At 36.1% G+C, this 19125-nt stretch overlaps 1 protein-coding gene across 18 annotated transcripts in view; it reads right to left on the reverse strand.

Annotated features, from left to right (window-relative positions):
* LOC123502099 (proteoglycan 4-like) overlaps nucleotides 1-18570 on the reverse strand; it is an 84603-nt gene extending 66033 nt beyond the window's left edge. For 11 of the 18 annotated variants that reach the window (XM_045251298.1, XM_045251311.1, XM_045251307.1 and 8 more), the window contains exons 1-3: nucleotides 18386-18570; nucleotides 14637-14651; nucleotides 14492-14506 (exon numbers count right to left, since the gene is read on the reverse strand). In XM_045251298.1, coding sequence (XP_045107233.1) covers nucleotides 14492-14506; nucleotides 14637-14651; nucleotides 18386-18521 — 166 coding nt within the window. In that variant the 5' untranslated portion in view covers nucleotides 18522-18570. The remainder of the gene's footprint in view (nucleotides 1-14491; nucleotides 14507-14636; nucleotides 14652-18385) is intronic. The other 7 variants (XM_045251301.1, XM_045251312.1, XM_045251296.1 and 4 more) reach the window with 3 other exon arrangements.
* Nucleotides 18571-19125: the final 555 nt, after the last annotated feature.

Genomic DNA, 19125 nt, shown 5'->3' on the forward strand with positions numbered 1-19125 from the left:
ATAACGAAGACTAAAGAGGAAAAAGATCTTGGAGTGATCATACAAGAAAATCTGAGCCCTGATAAACACATAAATAAGATATTTGGACTATCATATAGGGATGTTGACTAATATAAGAGTGGCATTTCATTATATGGATAAAGATATGAAAAACATCATCACATGCATGATACGCCCAAGGCTGGAATATGCAGCAGTGGTATGGTCTACGAGCTCTAAACAAGATATAAGAAAACTGGAAAGGATACAGAAGATTGCTACAAAGATGGTGCCGGAATTAAAGGACCTCACATATGAAGAACAACTGAAGGAAATGGGATTGCCGACCTTACAAGATAGAAGAAAACGTGGGGACCTAATAACAATGTATAAGATAGTAAATGATATTGAAAAGATAGACAAAGACGACCTGGTGCTGTTGGCGGAAGAAGATGGAAGGACAAGAGGACATGAAAACATCAGGATGAGGCAGTGTGTGAAGGATGTTGGAAAATACAGTTTTCCACACAGAACAGTGGAAAAACGGAATGCAATGGATAATGGAATTGTTGCAGCACATAGTGTGCATAACTTTAAAGAAAAATTTGATAAATGGAGATATGGAGACAGGACACTATGAGCCCCGCTCGAACCCTGTACAATACAACTAGGTAAATACAAAAGCATGGAGAGTCCAAGATAAGAAAGATAAGGATGATTTTCAGGTGATTCAAGAACAACTAAAAGAAAGAGATGAAAATATGACAAACAAAATGATAAGAGTCCTCAAGAAAAAAAGAAAATCTAGTTAGGGAAATTGCAGAAAAAAAAGTGTAATCGTATTTGGACTAAAAGAAAAAAGTATAAAATATAGACCAAGAAGAGAAAAAGAAGAAATGAAATCAGTCACAGACCTACTAAAAAATCTAAACGACGAAGATAGGAAGAACTTAGAAGAGGAAGTAGAAGAAATACACAGAATGGGATCATATCAAGAAGGAACAATGAGACCAATTAAGATAATACTAAAATCACAAGCAGCAACAGAAGAAATATTATATAGAACAACTAAACTCAGAGAAACAGAACGTTGCAAGGATATATATATATATATATATATATATATATATATATATATATATATATATATATATATATATATATAGAAAAATGAAATGAGGAAGAAAGGAAGAGATACAATGAACTGGCAGCAGTAAGGAAAAAATAATGAAAGGTCAGAAGAGGAAAAAAAAAGGCATTTTTGGAGAATTCTAGGAGACAGGATAAGGAAATGGTATATAAAAGAGAAGGAAGAGAAAAAGTGGAACAAGTTTAACTAAAAGTGATAAAGGCAAGAGACTAAAAATGATGTATACGAACATAGACGGAGTTTTATCAAGTAAATTAGAATTAAGAGATTACATAAAGAAAGAAGAACCGGATATTGTATGCCTGGCTGAAACAAAACTAAATGAGGCAATCAAAATAGACTTGGATAATAGGTATAATGTATGGAGGAGAGACAGAGGGGGTAAAGGAAGAGGAGTCATGATAATGTTAAGAAAGGAGATGGTGATAAACCAAGTGGAATGTGGGGAAGGAAAAGCAGAAAAACTATGTTAAGATGCACATTAATAAAAAGAGTTAACAATCATTGTAACATATGTGCCACCAAAAACAAATTCATGGACCAATCAAGAATATAAAGACATGATAGATGACACAATAAGGAGTCTAACGAGAATCATTAAAGAAAGGAGAAAAGTGATATTAGTAGGAGATTTCAACTGTAAAGAAGTGGACTGGGAAAATTATGAAAGTGGTATGGGGGAAGAATCCTGGGGAGAAAGAGTCCTGAACCTAATGATAGATAATATGATGGACCAAAGAGTAAAGGAAAACACAAGATTCAGAGGAAACGACGAGCCGGCGAGATTGGACCTAGATTTTACAAGGGGTATACAAATGAACAATGATAAGATATGTGCCCATTGGGAAAGAGTGACCATGTAATATTAGAAATGGATATAGAAGAGGGAAAGGAAGATAGAGACGATTCATACAAAGGCGACCGATTAAATTACAGAAAGGCTGATATTGAGAATCTCAAAAACTACTTCAAATACGTTAACTGGGAGGAAATAGAAAACTCAGAGACAATGCAAGAGAAGTATAACTTATTTTTGGAAATATACAAAACAGGAGTCAGGGAATATGTCCTGAAATATAGACCTAAAGAAGAAGGAAAGAAAGATTGGTTTAACGCAAGGTGTGCTAGGGCAAAGGAGAAAAGAGATGGAGCATGGAAAAGGTGGAGAAGAAACAGAAATCCAGTAAATAAGGAAAATTTCAAGGCAGCGAGAAATGAATATGTTAAGGTGAGGAAAGATGAGGAAAGGAACTATGAAAAGGACATCGTCGAAAAATGTAAGGAGCAACCAAAATTGTTCTAGATTCATAAATGGAAAAATTAGGCAAAAACAAACAATAGAAAGGTTAAAAGGAGAGAACAGGATGGTGGAAGACCCAAAAAAGTATGGCAGAACTATTAAATAATAAATTCCAGGTCTTTACTAAGGAATCCAAATTTGAAAGGCCACGGTAATAGAGAGACCGTCTATATGAAAGAGGTTAAAGTAACCAAGCTTGAAATAAAAGAGTTAATAAAGGAATTGGATGAAGGGAAGGCAATGGGACCGGATGAAGTCTCAGGCAGAATACTGAAAGAATGTAGGGAAGAACTAGCAAGTCCTATATACAACATCATAAAATGCTCAATAGAAAATGGAACAGTACCAGTAGAATGGAAAAGAGCTGAGGTGGTTCCCATATATAGAAGTGGAAGGAAGAAAGAACCTTTAAATTAGCCCGGTATTACTAACTTGTGTAATATGCAAGATGTGTGAAAGAATAATAAAGAAACAATGGATCGAGTTCCTTGAAGACAACAAATTAATATCAAATAGCCAATTTGGTTTTAGAAAACGACAGCCGTGTGTAACTAATTTACTGAGTTTCTACTCTAGAATAGTTGATAGAGTACAAGAGAGAGAAGGATGGGTTAACTGTATTTATTTGGATTTAAAAAAGGCATTTGATAAAGTCCCACATGCAAGATTACTATGGAAGTTAGAGGAGAAGGGCGGCTTAAAAGGAAGCACATTAAGATGGATGTTAAAATTATTTGAGGAGGAGAGAAATAAGGACGGTAGTTAAAGATATGAAGTCCAAGTGGAGAGCAGTAGAAAGCGGAGTGTCGTAGGGGTCAGTATTAGCGCCAATACTTTTCGTCATACATATAAACGACATGCCAGGAATGAACAGCTACATAAATCTGTTTGCAGACGATACGAAACTGTGCAGAGTTATAAAGCAAAAAGAGGATTGTGAAATACTGCAAGAAGACCTAAATAAGATCTGGGAATGGAGTAAGAAGTGGGAAATGGAATTCAATGTGGACAAAAGCCATGTCATGGATATAGGAAAGAGTGAAACACGACCCGTGGGAATATATAAGATGGGAGATGGAGTAGAACTGGAGAAAGTAAAAAAGGAAAAGGACTTAAGAGTGACGATGGAAGAAAACAATCAACTGGTAAGCCATATTGATAGAATTTTCAGAGAGACATATAATTTGCTAAGGAATATTGGATTAGTATTTCACTACATGGACAAAGAAATGATGAAGAAATTGATAAGTATTATAATAAGACCTAGATTGGAATATGCAGGAGTACTGTGGACCCTCATAAAAAGAAACACATAAGGAAGTTGGAGAGACTACAAAAAATGACTACAAGAATGGTTCCAGAATTTGAAGGGATGACATATGAGGAGAGACTAAAGGCTATGGATCTACCAACCCTGGAACATAGAAGGGAGAGAGGGGATCTGATACAAGTTTATAAATTGATCAATGGAATGGACCAAGTGGATAATGAGAAACTGATCCTGAGAGAAGAATATGACATTTGAAGCACAAGATCACATAGTAAAATGCTGAGAAAGGGAAGATGTCTGAGAGATGTTAAAAAATATAGTTTCCCACAAAGATGTGTTGAGACGTGGAACAGTTTGAGTGAAGAAGTGGTGTCAGCAATGAGTGTGCATAGTTTTAAAGAAAAATTGGATAAGTGTAGATATGGAGACGGGGCCACACGAGCATAAAGCCCAGGCCCTGTAAAACTACAATTAGGTAAATACAACAACTAGGTAAATACACACAATTGTTTATATTGTAACTTTTTAAATCTTGTGAGGTGCTAAACAGTAAGAGAGAGAGAGAGAGAGAGAGAGAGAGAGAGAGAGAGAGAGAGAGAGAGAGAGAGAGAGAGAGAGAGAGAGAGTGTGTGTGTGTGTGTGTGTGTGTGTGTGTGTGTGTGTGTGTGTGTGTGTGTGTGTGTGTGTGTGTGTGTGTGTGTGTGTGTGTGTGTTCAACAAGATACACTCCTTAAATCTACACAAATGCTAACTCTATTTTCTTACTTATTCAGCAATCATAATCCTGGCAAGACCTGTATAATTAATCCATTGTGTGTCACTTGTGAGCAGCTGCACAAACAATAACTTCTCTACCTCTCTCACGGCAACATCTACGACACTTCCATATTTATTGTATAGTCATAATCATGCCGAGATTTGTACGATAAATCTATTGTCGGCCATCCACAAACCTGCACCTTCTATGCATAATTCTCCAAAAATCTTAAGTAATCTTTTTCTGATTATATTCATTACAGCCTGGTACTTTCATTAAGTCTTTTATTAATGCCTTTTTTGCTGTCCCAAGACAGATACCTGTATTTAAAATGCTATCGTTGAGCCACTAACCACTCAGGAACATTTCTTCTCATTCTACAACACCAAAACACTGGCTAGAAATGACAAAATCTATTCCTTTTTATCCCTTGCAGTTGCTCATAAATATCTCACACATAAACTTTAGTGCTGTGAATTCCTGCATGTCACTGTCAAATTATTTGAAGTACAGTCAGACACATGTTTCTCAAATTCATCACAAGACACCAGTTGAACACTATCAAAAGAACAGCTGGAAATTTTTTTGTGGACCACCATGACCACAGATGCTGGAGGTTTGTGTTGTGGTCTTATGGCTTCCTGCACCAATCCTTTTATCCTTCATGTTTCTTATAATCTGAGTCAGACACATGTTTCTCAAATTCATCACAAGACACCAGTTGAACACTATCAAAAGAACAGCTGGAAATTTTTTTGTGGACCACCATGACCACAGATGCTGGAGGTTTGTGTTGTGGTCTTATGGCTTCCTGCACCAACCCTTTTATCCTTCATGTTTCTTATAATCTGAGTGTAAGACATAGTCAGCAGTGAAGGGATAGCATCCTAAAGGCTATTGTGGCATATAGAGCAATGCTGGGCATCCTATTCATGGCCTGGCAGGGATGAGGGTAGCTGAGGTGTGAGGTAACGCTAGGCTGAAGACTGCTGGCTTTGGCATGACTGCTTTTCATGTTTTGATATTTATGTTTTACGAAAAACCAGGTGGGGGAGGATAAAGTCTGGCTGGGTTAGGAGAATGCTACTGATCAAATGCTTGTGAGTTGTCACCAGTGAATGAAAAGCCAGCAGAGGGCCAGATAGTGGGGAGGAGATCTAGTCTGGCTGTGTTAGGAGACTGCTAAAGTAATGTTTGTGTGTTGTCAACAGTGATTAAGAGGGACAATCAGTAACTGCAGACCCTCTGCTAATAATCTAATGTAATGCTTCTCAAAGTAAATAGTAGGAGGGACACAGTCTGGTTGTCAAAATATTGCTATTATAATGATAAAAAAAAAAAAAGTGAATAATTGATGTCTCTCTACTTTTGTTTCAAGACAAGGAGTGGTGTCTTGTTTCGGTCCTTTCTCTTTAAGAAGGCTATAGGACTGCTAAGGTTAGGAGAATGTTATCAATGTAATGTTTTTATGTTGCAAATGGGATTAAAAGGAAGAGTGAGTAATAAGGGTTTTGTTTCAGTCTTTAATAAAATTATGGAATAGTAGTGTTAGGAGAGTGGTGCTAATATAATGTTTGTGTGTTGTCACTGGGATTAAAAAGGAACAAAGTGAGTAATAAGGGTCCTGCTCAACTGTCCCTCTTTAATAAGGCTGTTCATATGGCAATGCTAGGGAAAGTAGTGGCAATGTTATGTTTGTGTGGTGAATAGTGAAAAGGAACAAAGTATAACTGAGATCCTTCACCTCTTCTGCTTCTACAAGACAAGCAAAGGTCTCTTGCTTCAGTCATCCCTCTTTAAGAACAATATTGGAATTGTATACACGTTTTTTTTTTTTTTTATATATATATGTATATTTTTTTTTTTTTTTTTTTTACTGTTGTGGTGGTGTGAAAGTATCTGGGTGTATGAAAAATTGAAAAGTTTCTATGATAGCATTGTAATAAGATTCTCTCTCTCTCTCTCTCTCTCTCTCTCTCTCTCTCTCTCTCTCTCTCTCTCTCTGCAACAGAAAACCAGGAAATGGCAAAATATCTATGAAATGCAGATGTTTGATGAAAACTTTCCATTTTCCTCTGCCACATTCAGCTGGTGTATCGTGCAAATGTGTCAGTGTGTGTTGCCACCATTCACTGCTTCATGTGTGTGTGTGTGTGTGTGTGTGTGTGTGTGTGTGTGTGTGTGTGTGTGTGTGTGTGTTAAGCAAAACATTTCAACAAGTCTTTTTACCACTAATTCAACAGATGTCTAACTCATATACACAATCACCATTATTTATGAAACTGCATGAATATATAATGTGCTTCCACCTAAACCACTGTCATAATATTAACATCCAGATTTTAGACCTTGACGCAAATCTCTTGATGCAACTTAACACACACACACACACACACACACACACACACACACACACACACACACACACACACACACACACACACACACACACACACACACACAAAAGATAATACTAACAAAAAAGAAAAGTGTATAAACTAAATTTAATATCAAGAGAAAGAACCGAGAGACAAGACAATGCCAATATGAAGAGCAATGACAGGAGAGGAGCAATTTGACAAGGAAGGGATGTTTGTGTGAGATATGGGAAACAAGAGACGGGAATAACAAGATGCTGAAATGCTACAGATAAGTAAATATGTCAAGATAAAGACAGGAATTGAACAGCATGACAGAGTTCAAGAAAGACACAGGATATACACGAGGAAGGAGAAACAAAAGAAGGACATGGCGAGACACTGAGAAGTTACAAGTAAATAAATAAGTAAAAGTAATGACAGGAATGAATCTATATTACAAAGAAAACATATTTGTGAAAATATGAGAATACAAGATGAAATATGAAGATGCTGAAGAAAACAAAATACTACAAGAAAGTAAACAGGCAGAGACTTATGACTTTAAGTGGAGTTACATGACAAAAGAAGATGAGTTTATGAAAGTTATGTAAAATACAAAAAGGAAGAAAAGATGGTACAAGTAAGTAAATAAACAAGATGATAGTCATGCACAGAGCAATGACAATAAAAGAGTAATATGACAAATGAAGACACGTTTCAAAACATTTACCCCTCCTTTTTTTTTCTTTTGGCTAACTCTCTCAGGCCTGCAAGAGGACTGGTAACTAAATGAGCCTTTTTCTTTTATGTTGCCCTTGGCTAGTTTTCCCCTCTCATATAAAAAATAAATATTTGTGAGGGGGACATATGATGCATCTCTAACCTCGACAAATATGCTGATGATAATGTTCACTTTGTATATAAACATGACACAAGCCAACTGATGGAGTATAGAGTTGATATATTCATAATTGGCATACAAGACTGGTTTTCTTTGTTACCTGACTCACTATCTACGGATATGGCAGATATTTAAATGTTTTGAGGTGAAGAAAAAAAGATACGAGTGAGTAAACAAAAAAGGCTCACTAAATACAATCTTTTCACCCATTGTTACTGTACTGGCCTGGTATTTTAGAGTTTAGAAGTTGAAAAAAAATATATAAAGAGCATTTTTAAGTTTATAAGACCCACGAAAAAAAAATGCTAAGGTTAGGTAAATGGGTAGTCTCACTAAATGCTATCTTTTCACCCAATGTTTCAGTAATGGCTTGGCATTTTAGAGTTTAGAAGCTGAAGGAAACAAAGGAATGGTATTCTTGAGTTTATAAGACCAAGGAAAAAAAAGTCCTAAGGGTAGGAAGATGGGTAAAAGCTCACTAAATACAGTATTTTCACCTAATGTTATTGTACTGTCCTGGAATATTAGAGTTCAGAAGTTGAAGGAAATATATGAAGGCTATTATAGAGTTTATAAGACCCAAGAAAAAAGTTGTTAGAGTAAGAAGATAGGTAAAATCTCACTAAATGCTATCTTTTCACCCTGTTACAGTAATGGCCTGGTATTATAGAGTTAAGAAGTTGAAGAAAATATATGAAGAATATGTTAGAATTTATAAGATCAAGAAAGAAAAATGTAGGTAGGTAGATAAAGCCTCACTAAACCCAGTCTTTTCACTTAATGTTTGTTAGCAGACATGAAGAGAACTGGTTATTTCAAGAGCTGAAGAAAATATATGTAAGGTATTTTAAAGTTTATAGTACCAAGAAAAAAAAAAATGTAGGTAAGTGCGTAAAGCCTCAACAAAACCTTTCACTTAATGTATCTAAGCAGACATGAAGAGAACTGGATATTTAAGAAACTGAAAAAAAGGCATGAAGAATAATTTAAGAGTTTAGAACCCAAGATAAACAAGATGCAATAATTGGGTAGATGGGGTAAAGCCACACTAAACCCAGAGTCTTCACCACCAAATGTTTCTGCACAGGAACAAAACTGCAGCCAAAGAGGAGTTGGCAGTGGGTGAAGGAGGAACTGCTAAGGTAAAAATGCACCACACACTGCCTGTGCATCGCAGGGACAGGAATTCTTCCACTCACAGAGGAAAAAAAAGGGCAAGAAATAATGCATCTCAGTTCTTAAAAACATTATGTCAGGTGGATCACGATTCTAGAAAGTTGTAAAAAAAATGTGTCAATCTTTATCTGAGTCAAGAATTCCAACACTCAAGGAAGGAAAAGTGCAAGAAATAATACACTTCAGCTTTTAAAATATCATGTCTTGGGAGATTCAAGAACACAGTGGAAAGGAATATAAACCTTGTTTCAAAAATTAACTTCTGGGTCACATATTTCATCACTCACAATAAGAAACAATAAGTAATAGACTCTCATCATACAAATTATTCTACCAGACAAGATTTCCAAAACTCAAAGAATATATAAATTAAATGATAAACCTTGAGTCTATAAAAAAGTAACTTGCATATTTCATCTCTGGAGACCAAATATATTTACTAATCAATATAGTTTGAGTTTTTAAGCACGGGTATTTCTGTGGGGAACAAATATAAAAAAAATCATAAAAATTCAACTCTCTTAGACCTGCAAGGGGACTGGCAACTATATAGGCCTTTTATTTTTATTTCAGGTTGCCCTTGACTAGCTTTTCCCTCACACAAAAAATAAATAAATAAAAAAAAATAAAATAATAAAATTTAAAAAAAAGCAGCAGCTTGACCAAACATAAGCTAAATAATAAGCCTTGAGTTTTAAAAGCTATTTCTTCTGTCAGGAACTTGTCAATATTACATAAAATATTGTAGCCTGATCTTTGTAAATATGATCTCCAAGGGGCAAGAATTCCATAACTTGATGAGGAAAGTAAAAAATCTAACCAATTCATCACAAGCTTTCGAAAAAAAAAATTTAACTTCACAACTATAAAAATGAAAAAGAAACTACTGTAATATAACTTCCTTTTCTTCCTCCTAATAAAAAAAAAGTAAAAGGCACATTTTGAAACACAGGGAAAGGTTACTATAATTAAACATTAATAATATATTGGCAGTGACTCTTGAAATATAAACTTGCAGTTGCATTTTAAAATAGCTCTTTAATTCAAAATGTCACAAAATTTCTACCTATCACAAAGAAAGAAAAAAATGAGACACCAGTTGAATTACTATAATTGAGTCTTGCTAACATAATGGCATGAGTTTTGAAATATAACATAGCAGGTGAGTTTTTAAATATGTGTAGAATTCAAAATATCACAAATTTCAACCACTAACATAAAAAAAAAAAAAAGCTTGAGACCAGTTAAGTTACTATAATTAAATCCTACAAATAAAATGGTAGTGAATATTGAAATATAAAATTGTAGTTGTTTTAAATACATGTAGAATTCATAATGTCACAAAATTTCCACCACTCACATAAAAAAAAGTAAAATGCTTGAGACCAGTTAAGTTACTGTAATTAAATCTAACATATAAAATGGTACTGAGTATTGAAATATAAAATTGTAGTTGTTTTAAATGCATGTAGAATTCAAAATGTCACAAAACTTTCACCACTCACTATGAAAAGAAAAAAAATGAGACACTAGTCAAGTTACTATAATCTAGTCTTACTAATACAATGGCAGTAAGTTTTGAAATATAAAACTGCAACTGAGATTTTAGATACAAGTAAAATTCAAAACGTCACAAAACTTTCACTCCATTAAAAAAAGTAAAAAAAAAAATAATAATAAATAATAAACCCCACAAGTTATAATTAAAGTCTTCCTAATATAAAGGCAGTGAGTATTGAAATATAAAGTCAAAACCCACAAGGAGCCTTTTTCCTCTCCTGTCACCATACTTTTGATCTGAAACTTACTTGACATCATTATTTTTACCATACTGTTGGAGAGAGTTTGGGTCATGTGCTATTTTTGTGAGCCACCCTGTAACACACTTCACACAAACTCTCTCTCTCTCTCTCTCTCTCTCTCTCTCTCTCTCTCTCTCTCTCTCTCCACAAGTGTGTGTGTGTGTCTGCTTCTGTTTATGCCTCAGTGTCTGTGTATGTGTTTGCTCTCTCTCTCTCTCTCTCTCTCTCTCTCTCTCTCTCTCTCTCTCTCTATCTCTCCAAATAGGTCTAAAATCTAAAAAGCTTGGTATTTCCCTCATCTCTCTCTCTCTCTCTCTCTCTCTCTCTCTCTCTCTCTCTCTCTCTCAAAACTAATCTTGAACACATTTCATGATTTTGCATTTCTCATCTCTCTCTCTCTCTCTCTCTCTCTCTCTCTCTCTCTCTCTCTCTCTCTCTCTCTGGATGCAGACTAATCTGTAATGCATTTAAAACATTTCATAGTTTAGTATTTCACTCTTTTTATGTCTCTGTCTGTCTGTCTACCTCTGCCCCCCTCCACATCCCCTCTGGTACTATTCATTCCTCACTCACCTGACATGCCAATCACCACACCTGCCCAACAGCTGGTGTGAACTCGTTAACCTGCCAACTACACTCACACACACATAATTCTACAACACACACTAACAACACTAGGATTACCCTACATTTCTGGCTGCATTTCGATTATACTAAAAAATCTCTAGTTGAAGTTATGTTGGTTTTAAAGGGTGTTTCTATGGTTCCAATAACAGATTAACAGGATTTTTACATTATTTAGAGGAGAAACACTCTCCATAACTCAGCTCATCATCTCTGTGGCCTTTAAAAACAGTCATGGTGAGACCAAAGCATTACAGAGCAGAGTTGAAGGTACACAGATTTTTAAGGATGTTTCTTTATGATTCTAGTGACAGAGTAACCTGATTTCCACTCATAGCCAACCTAATCATTCCTGTGACCTTTGAAAATAATAGCATTGAGAGAGCAAAGCATTTCAGAGCACAGTTGAAACTATAAAGATTTTTAAGGGTATTTTTATGATTCTAAAAACAGATTAACAGAAATTCTAAATTACTAACAGGTGAAACACACTTGATAACACAACTAATTATCTTTGTGGTATTTGAAAACAGCTGTGATGAGAGAGCAGTGTTCCTAAATGCAGATCACCAGTTGAGGTTACACAGATATTTAAGGATGTTCTTATAATTCTATAGACAGATTAAGCATTTCTAAATTACTAAAAGGAGAAACACCCTTGATAACTGAGCAAATCATCTCTGTGACCACAGTGAAAGAGCAATGTTCCTAAATGCAGACCATTAGTTAAAGTTACACAGATTTTCAAGGCTATTTCAATGATTTTATAGAGCGATTTATATTATTTCTACAAAGCACAGTGCATGGTGAGGCTGGTCTGGCTAGGAGTTGATGGCGTGAAATGTGCTGGCTTTGGTTCAGGGCCATTGTGAAGTGTGTCTGCCCAACCAGCCATTAAGTAGCTGTTGTTGCTAATATAACCATGGCATAAATTCCTTGTTATCTGGCCCTGCTTTGTAGAGAGTGAAGAAGAGAGGGGAGAGGGAGAGGAGAGATGGGATAGAGAGTAAGAGAAGGTGAAAAAGAAGGAAGGAAACATATGAACTTAAATAAAGAAATGAAAAAAATAAGAAAAACAGAGAGAGAGAGAGAGAGAGAGAGAGAGAGAGAGAGAGAGAGAGAGAGAGAGAGAGAGAGAGAGAGAGAGAGAGAGAGAGCATGTAAGAAAATATCAAACACTTGTTCTATATTTCTCCACCAAGATTTCCCTTTCAAAATGTATAACAACAGTAGTAGTAGTAGTAGTAGTAGTAGTAGTAGTAGTAGTAGTAGTAGTAGTAGTAGTAGTAGTAGTAGTATCTCAACACTTTTAAATACACTGCACCTGTTTAAATACTGTGACACACACACACACACACACACACACACACACACACACACACACACACACACACACACACACACACAGATACCCAGTGCCACCACCACCACACACACACACACACACACACACACACACACACACACACACACACACACACACACACACACACACACACACACACACACACGCTAAATTTAAAACAACCTTCAGACACAAAAGTAGAGTCTCATATCTCACTTCTTGTCTTCTCTCCTTCCCTCCCTCCCTCCCTCCCCTTCCTTCCCCCTCAGCAATCCCAGGGAGGTGGAAGAGTAGAGAGAGAAGAGAAGGAAAGGAGGGAGAGAGAAGGGAAGGAAAGAAGGGAAGGGTGAAAAGTATATGGTAAAGGGTTCTACTGCCAACCTTGTGGGGAATGTGACACATTACTTACAGAGAGAGAGAGAGAGAGAGAGAGAGAGAGAGAGAGAGAGAGAGAGAGAGAGAGAGAGAGAGAGAGAGAGAGAGAGAGAGAGAGAGAGAGAGAGAGAGAGAGAGAGAGAGAGAGAGAGAGAGAGAGATAAGGAAGTTGAAAAAAAGGAAACTAGGAGAATTATGACTATGAAGGAGAAAATGGGAGGAGGAGGAGGAGGAGGAGGAGGAGGAGGAGGAGGAGGAGGAGGAGGAGGAGGAGGAGGAGGAGGAGGAGGAGGAGGAGGAGGAGGAGGAGGAAGGAGAAAGAAGAAGAAGAAGAAGAAGAAGAAGAAGAAGAAGAAGAAGAAGAAGAAGAAGAAGAAGAAGAAGAAGAAGAAGAAGAAGAAGAAGAAGAAGAAGAAGAAGAAGAAGAAGAAGAATTAAACTGCAGAACTAGATAAAAGAGAGAGAGAGAGAGAGAGAGAGAGAGAGAGAGAGAGAGAGAGAGAGAGAGAGAGAGAGAGAGAGAGAGAGAGAGAGAGAGAGAGAGAGAGTAATCTCCTAATGCTTCAAAACTCGCATCAGGACCACAGATTTTTAAGGTCACATAATTAATTAGATTCTCATAAAGTCTTCCCACTAATGACACAGAGTTCATTGTGAAATTTTCAGTGGGATCCAGAAGACACTCTTATAAACTACAGCAACTTAACTAGATCATGTTGGATTTTGTAAAGATGAGATACTGAAGCTTTTGATAGAAACTTAAAACAGACAGACAGACAGACAGAGAGAGAGAGAGAGAGAGAGAGAGAGAGAGAGAGAGAGAGAGAGAGAGAGAGAGAGAGAGAGAGAGAGAGAGAGAGAGAGAGAGACAGGGGCAGAAATATACAAATAGGGATACATGAAGGTGAAATTAAAAAGGGAAAGAGAAAACAGGAGAAAAAATTAGACCAAAACACAAATATGATAAAGGTGAAAATAACATGAGTTAAAAGAAGAAAATATAAAACAAGATGGAAATTAAATTGAAAAAGTAATGACAATACAAATTATTCAAGTAAAAAAAAATAATAATAATGAAATGAGAAATGAATAGAGAGAAGACTTAAAATGAAAAATCAGAAAACAGAATAAATGAAAATGTGAAAAAAATAAGGAGAGATTAAGTTGAACAAAGAGAATACAAATTAGGAAATGAAAGATAAAACAAAAGAAAAAAAAATCAATATGAGACGTCGAAAAGAAAAAGCAAGAAAAAAAGGTAAGAAAAAAAAGGCAAGAAAAGGAAGAAAAAAAAATGAAGAAAATAGAAATATTTAAGAGAAAAATTATAGAAAGAATACACACAATGAAAAATAAATAACACCCAAGTCTTACACCATTACCAGATTAACTCTTGAAAAAAATAAATAAATAAATAAAAGATAACACTCAAAATAATTAAAGAATACTCACGCTCTTGTTTCACAGCTAAAGACAAAAAGAAAATACACAATGTAGTATACGAACATTTATATAACATAACACAGCAGTAATAAAAATGTATGTATGTATCCATGTATGTCTTATTCTCTCACCAAAACATCATAATAATACTCACGCTCATGTTTCACAGCTAAGGATAAAAGAAAATATCACATGTAGTAAGCATCAATAGAAACACAATGCAAACACAACACAGCATGTAAGCCGGTATTCAGAAACACCTTCCCCCTCACTACCATGATATTCCAAGGCCACAGAGATAAACAGCCAGGTTTTTAAGACAGTTTCTCCATTCAATAAACTAGAAATCTTGCCAATCTATCACCAGAACCATAAAAATACTCTTAAAAACATGAATATCTTCAACTGGACCCTTTGAAAAGCAGTGATGGCAAGAGAGCAAAGCATTTCATAATACAGGCTTTTAAGTGTAGGTGTGTATGTCTGTCTGTTACTTGCCTGTCAGTCTGTATGTCTGTCTTTGCCACCAGCACAATCTTAACTTAACCAGACAGAACATAATGGCTCTTGGTATAAATCCTCAGTGAGATGGAATAAAAAGGTCAAATATTATAGGCAAAACACAAGTCACCAGTTGCTTCTTAGCTCAAAAAAAGACTAATTATACTAAAAGTTACAAGAAAAACAAGGGCGACACACTATTTCAAGTTCAAATGTTCAAATTCTGAGTCACAGATTGTTTCTCAAGTTCAAAAAGACACTAATTCTACCAAGAGTTACAAAAAAAAAACATTAGTTACACATTATTTCATGTTAAAAAGCTCTCATTCTATCAAAAGTTCCTAATAAAATACTGAATGCACACTATTTTAAAGTTGAATATTTGAATGCTAGGTAGCAAGTTGTTTCCCAAGTTCAAGAGACTCGAATTCTATCTAGTTACCATCAAAATAGAGATCACAGAGTATTTCAAGTTCAAATAATTAAATCCATTCAAAATTTTTAAACAAAACATAAGTAAGAGGTCGTTTCAAGTTCAAAGGTTTACATTCCATCAAACATCATCAACAAAACACCAATGACAAGCTATTTTGAGTATAAAGATCCCAATTCCTTCAAAGGTTAGCTACCTGCAAAACAGTACAGTATTGAACATAGAGAAATAAAAAAAATAAATAAATAAATAAGAACCAATAGATGAAGCAGGAAAAGAAAAGAAACATAAAATAGGACAAACAAGACAATGAGAAGAAAAAAAATTAAGTGAGAAACAAAACAGAAAAAAAAAAAAAAACTCAAGAAACCAAGGAGAGAAAATTGAATAAACAAGACCAAAACAAATAAAGCAACAACAAACACCAACAACCAGTGAAGAGGGATTAAGGAAAGAATGCAAGGAAAAGAGGAGAGAAAAGGTTGAAGGCCAGTGCAGCCACCAAGGTGCTCTACAAGACATGTGATGCAACACTGCCTGCTGACCCAACCATGACAGATCCAGGCCACCACACAGCACTAGGTAAACAGATCAAGAGGGGGGAGCAACAACAATAATCCTCAGAAACTTAACCTAATGAAATCTAATCTTATCTCACCAAACCAAACCAAACCAAAACCATCTATCCCTACCCATAAATTCAACTGATTTTTCAATAGTCCAAATAAGTAATAGGATTCACAGTTTAGTCATCAGAAAAGAATAAAATCACTTTCACCACAAAATATTTAAAAGCTTCAATATCTTGGTTTCAGAATCTTCACTTCCTGTAACTGTCAATGAAAGGCAAACATCACCATGACAATATCCTGACACTACAGTGCTCTCTCTCTCTCTCTCTCTCTCTCTCTCTCTCTCTCTCTCTCTCTCTCTCTCTCTCACCAAATGTCTCTATAGCTATCACCAAATTTGGCAAAGTAACAACACACCTAACCAAACCTTACTATAGTTGTGTTGTTCTTGCCTAATAATTTGGTCAACTTAGTAACTGTGTTCACCAAAGCACAAACCATGCATGAACAGCCGCTGGAAGACACTGTATTGACACAAGCTGTCCAGGATTTTACACATGAATTTAAACTTTTCCTTGGTTTACATCTGACTTCTTTAATGCTGCAATTGTTATGAGCCAGATAGTTCTAGCTGGTCTATTCTCCTACATTTGTGAGTATTAGTTTGAACTTTTTCTCTGTTTTCTTTAGCTTGAGTCTTGTATTAGTTAGTTATGTGTTACTTCTGTTCTGCACTAAACACTTGGTTGTTATTGTTGTAGTTCCTGAGAAGGTTTGGTGAGTTGCATTAGTGACAGGTCAAGGGGAGAGAGAGAGAGAGAGAGAGAGAGAGAGAGAGAGAGAGAGAGAGAGAGAGAGAGAGAGAGAGAGAGAGAAATGAAGTAAAGACAGGAGGACTGAGTGAGTGGAAGAGTGACAATGAAACTATATCTGATGGGAATTATTAATTGCAAAGTGAGCCAAAGAGAAGAAAGAAGAGGAATGAAAGAACAAATGTAAAGGCGTCTATATTTTCTAATTCCTCTGCTGAAAAGACTCCTTAACTTATCAGTATTGGGTTCATTATATTGCTACTTAATCCCAAGCCATAGAATCAAGACAGTTTCTCCATTAGTAATATAATCTCAACACATTTACTTGACTTGGTTAGGTTAGGTAATATAGAAGATTAGACAAGTTTATGGATGAGACTGAAAGGTAGATTTAGCTATTTATTTCAAACAAGGATTACCACGTTTAGATCTAATGACCTCCTGCAGCTTCCCTCATTTTCTGATCTCATGTTCTTATATACCTCAACAAATTTCCTTTACTGGGTTAGGTTAAGTAATATATTTCAACCAATCTCCTTTACTAGGTTAGGAATTAAGTATTATATTTCAACACATCTCCTTTACTGGATTTGGTTAAGTAATGTGTTTTTCACACAAGAAGATAAAATAATATTCTTCCCTCACAGAAAAAAAATATATGACTCCAACCCATTTCTTTTAGTTTCAGGATATTCAGAGAAACATGAAAAGGGAAAAAAATCAATTGCGTAGTTATTTTGAAGCTTTACTATAAATTCAGCTATCTATCCAAACTTCTACAATGCAATCTTTAATGAATATAAAACTGTACCATTTTCTAACTCTAATTCTTTCTAACATGCAGGTATTAATTAACCTTGAGAGAAGAGGCTAAAGTTATCTCCACACTATCCCTGTTATAACCTAATATTGGTGAGGTCCTTCCCTGCACATCTCACTCACTGAACACTCTGGTCAGGTGTATATACAGAAATGAACAAAGAATTATACTTGAAACTTACAATCATTTCCATGTTATTTCTACTCACTTGATATGCTTTTATCTCTTCATTCACAGGTAATCTTATCCTATTACAACCTAAAACTGGTGAACTTCTGCTCTATACAACTAACTAGTTAAACACTCAGGTAATTTCCAGAAAAACATAATATTTCATATACAATTATACCCTGATATGGCTTAATAATGGCTATGCCCAGCCTTGCATACCTAACTAATCAACACTAATTATTCAGGCCAGGTATACATAGGTAAAGGATGTCAAAGGTAGTGTCTGGCAAGATAAGGTTACAGGTAGGGCACAACACTAGAAAGGTGACCCTAGTGCACACATCTTCACCACTCACATATTTACCCTAATACACACATTTCTAATAATACCCGCAAATCAAAAAACTAATTTCCAACAATAAAACACGAATTACAGACATTTTCCGTCCCTAACAAGACACGTTATCACCACTTTCAGTAAATAAGTCACAAATATATGAGCCACAATACGGAAATGTGTCGTCTGCTGAGAAGTATTTCGTCTGCTAAACTCTGCCCCCTGATCTTCTTTCCTCTTTTCCCCGGTATATTTACCTTGTCTCGCGGAGGGTGGCTGCTTAACGGAGGCCGTAAGCATTGGGTAGAATATCTTGGGCCATAGCACCGCGAAACAGCCCACTACTATGGCTAAAACGAATATTGTCTTGCCCGTCCCGAAGTCCCCCGACATGGTGCCGCCGAGACCGCCGCCGCCGCCGCCAGATGGGGCTTCCCGCGCCGCCTGGGATGCTCGGGCCTATCAAATTTTGCCCCTTTCTCGTCTCCCCTTTTAATGTTTTATTCTCTTTTTACATTTTGATTTTACCACTATCATTACTATTGGCATTTTCGTATATATATATATATATATATATATATATATATATATATATATATATATATATATATATATATATATGTGTGTGTGTGTGTGTGTGTGTGTGTGTGTGTGTAATTCACCTCGGTCGTCTGCTGGTCACTCAGCCAGTCTTCCCCATCACGGAGTGAGCTCAGAGCTCATACACCGATCTTCGGGTAGGACTGAGACCACACCACACTCCACACACCGGGAAAGCGAGGCCACAACCCCTCGAGTTACATCCCGTACCTATTTACTGCTAGGTGAACAGGGGCCACACATTAAGAGGCTTACCCATTTGCCTCGCCTCGCCGGGACTCGAACCCGGGCGTCTGGATTGTGACTCGAGCGTGCTAACCACTACACTACGCGATATGTGTGTGTGTGTGTGTGTGTGTGTGTGTGTTATTTTTCTGTGAAATAAATAAATGCAGTT

Source organism: Portunus trituberculatus, chromosome 10 (assembly GCF_017591435.1).
Source record: "Portunus trituberculatus isolate SZX2019 chromosome 10, ASM1759143v1, whole genome shotgun sequence".
In the NCBI taxonomy this organism is placed as follows: domain Eukaryota; kingdom Metazoa; phylum Arthropoda; class Malacostraca; order Decapoda; family Portunidae; genus Portunus; species Portunus trituberculatus.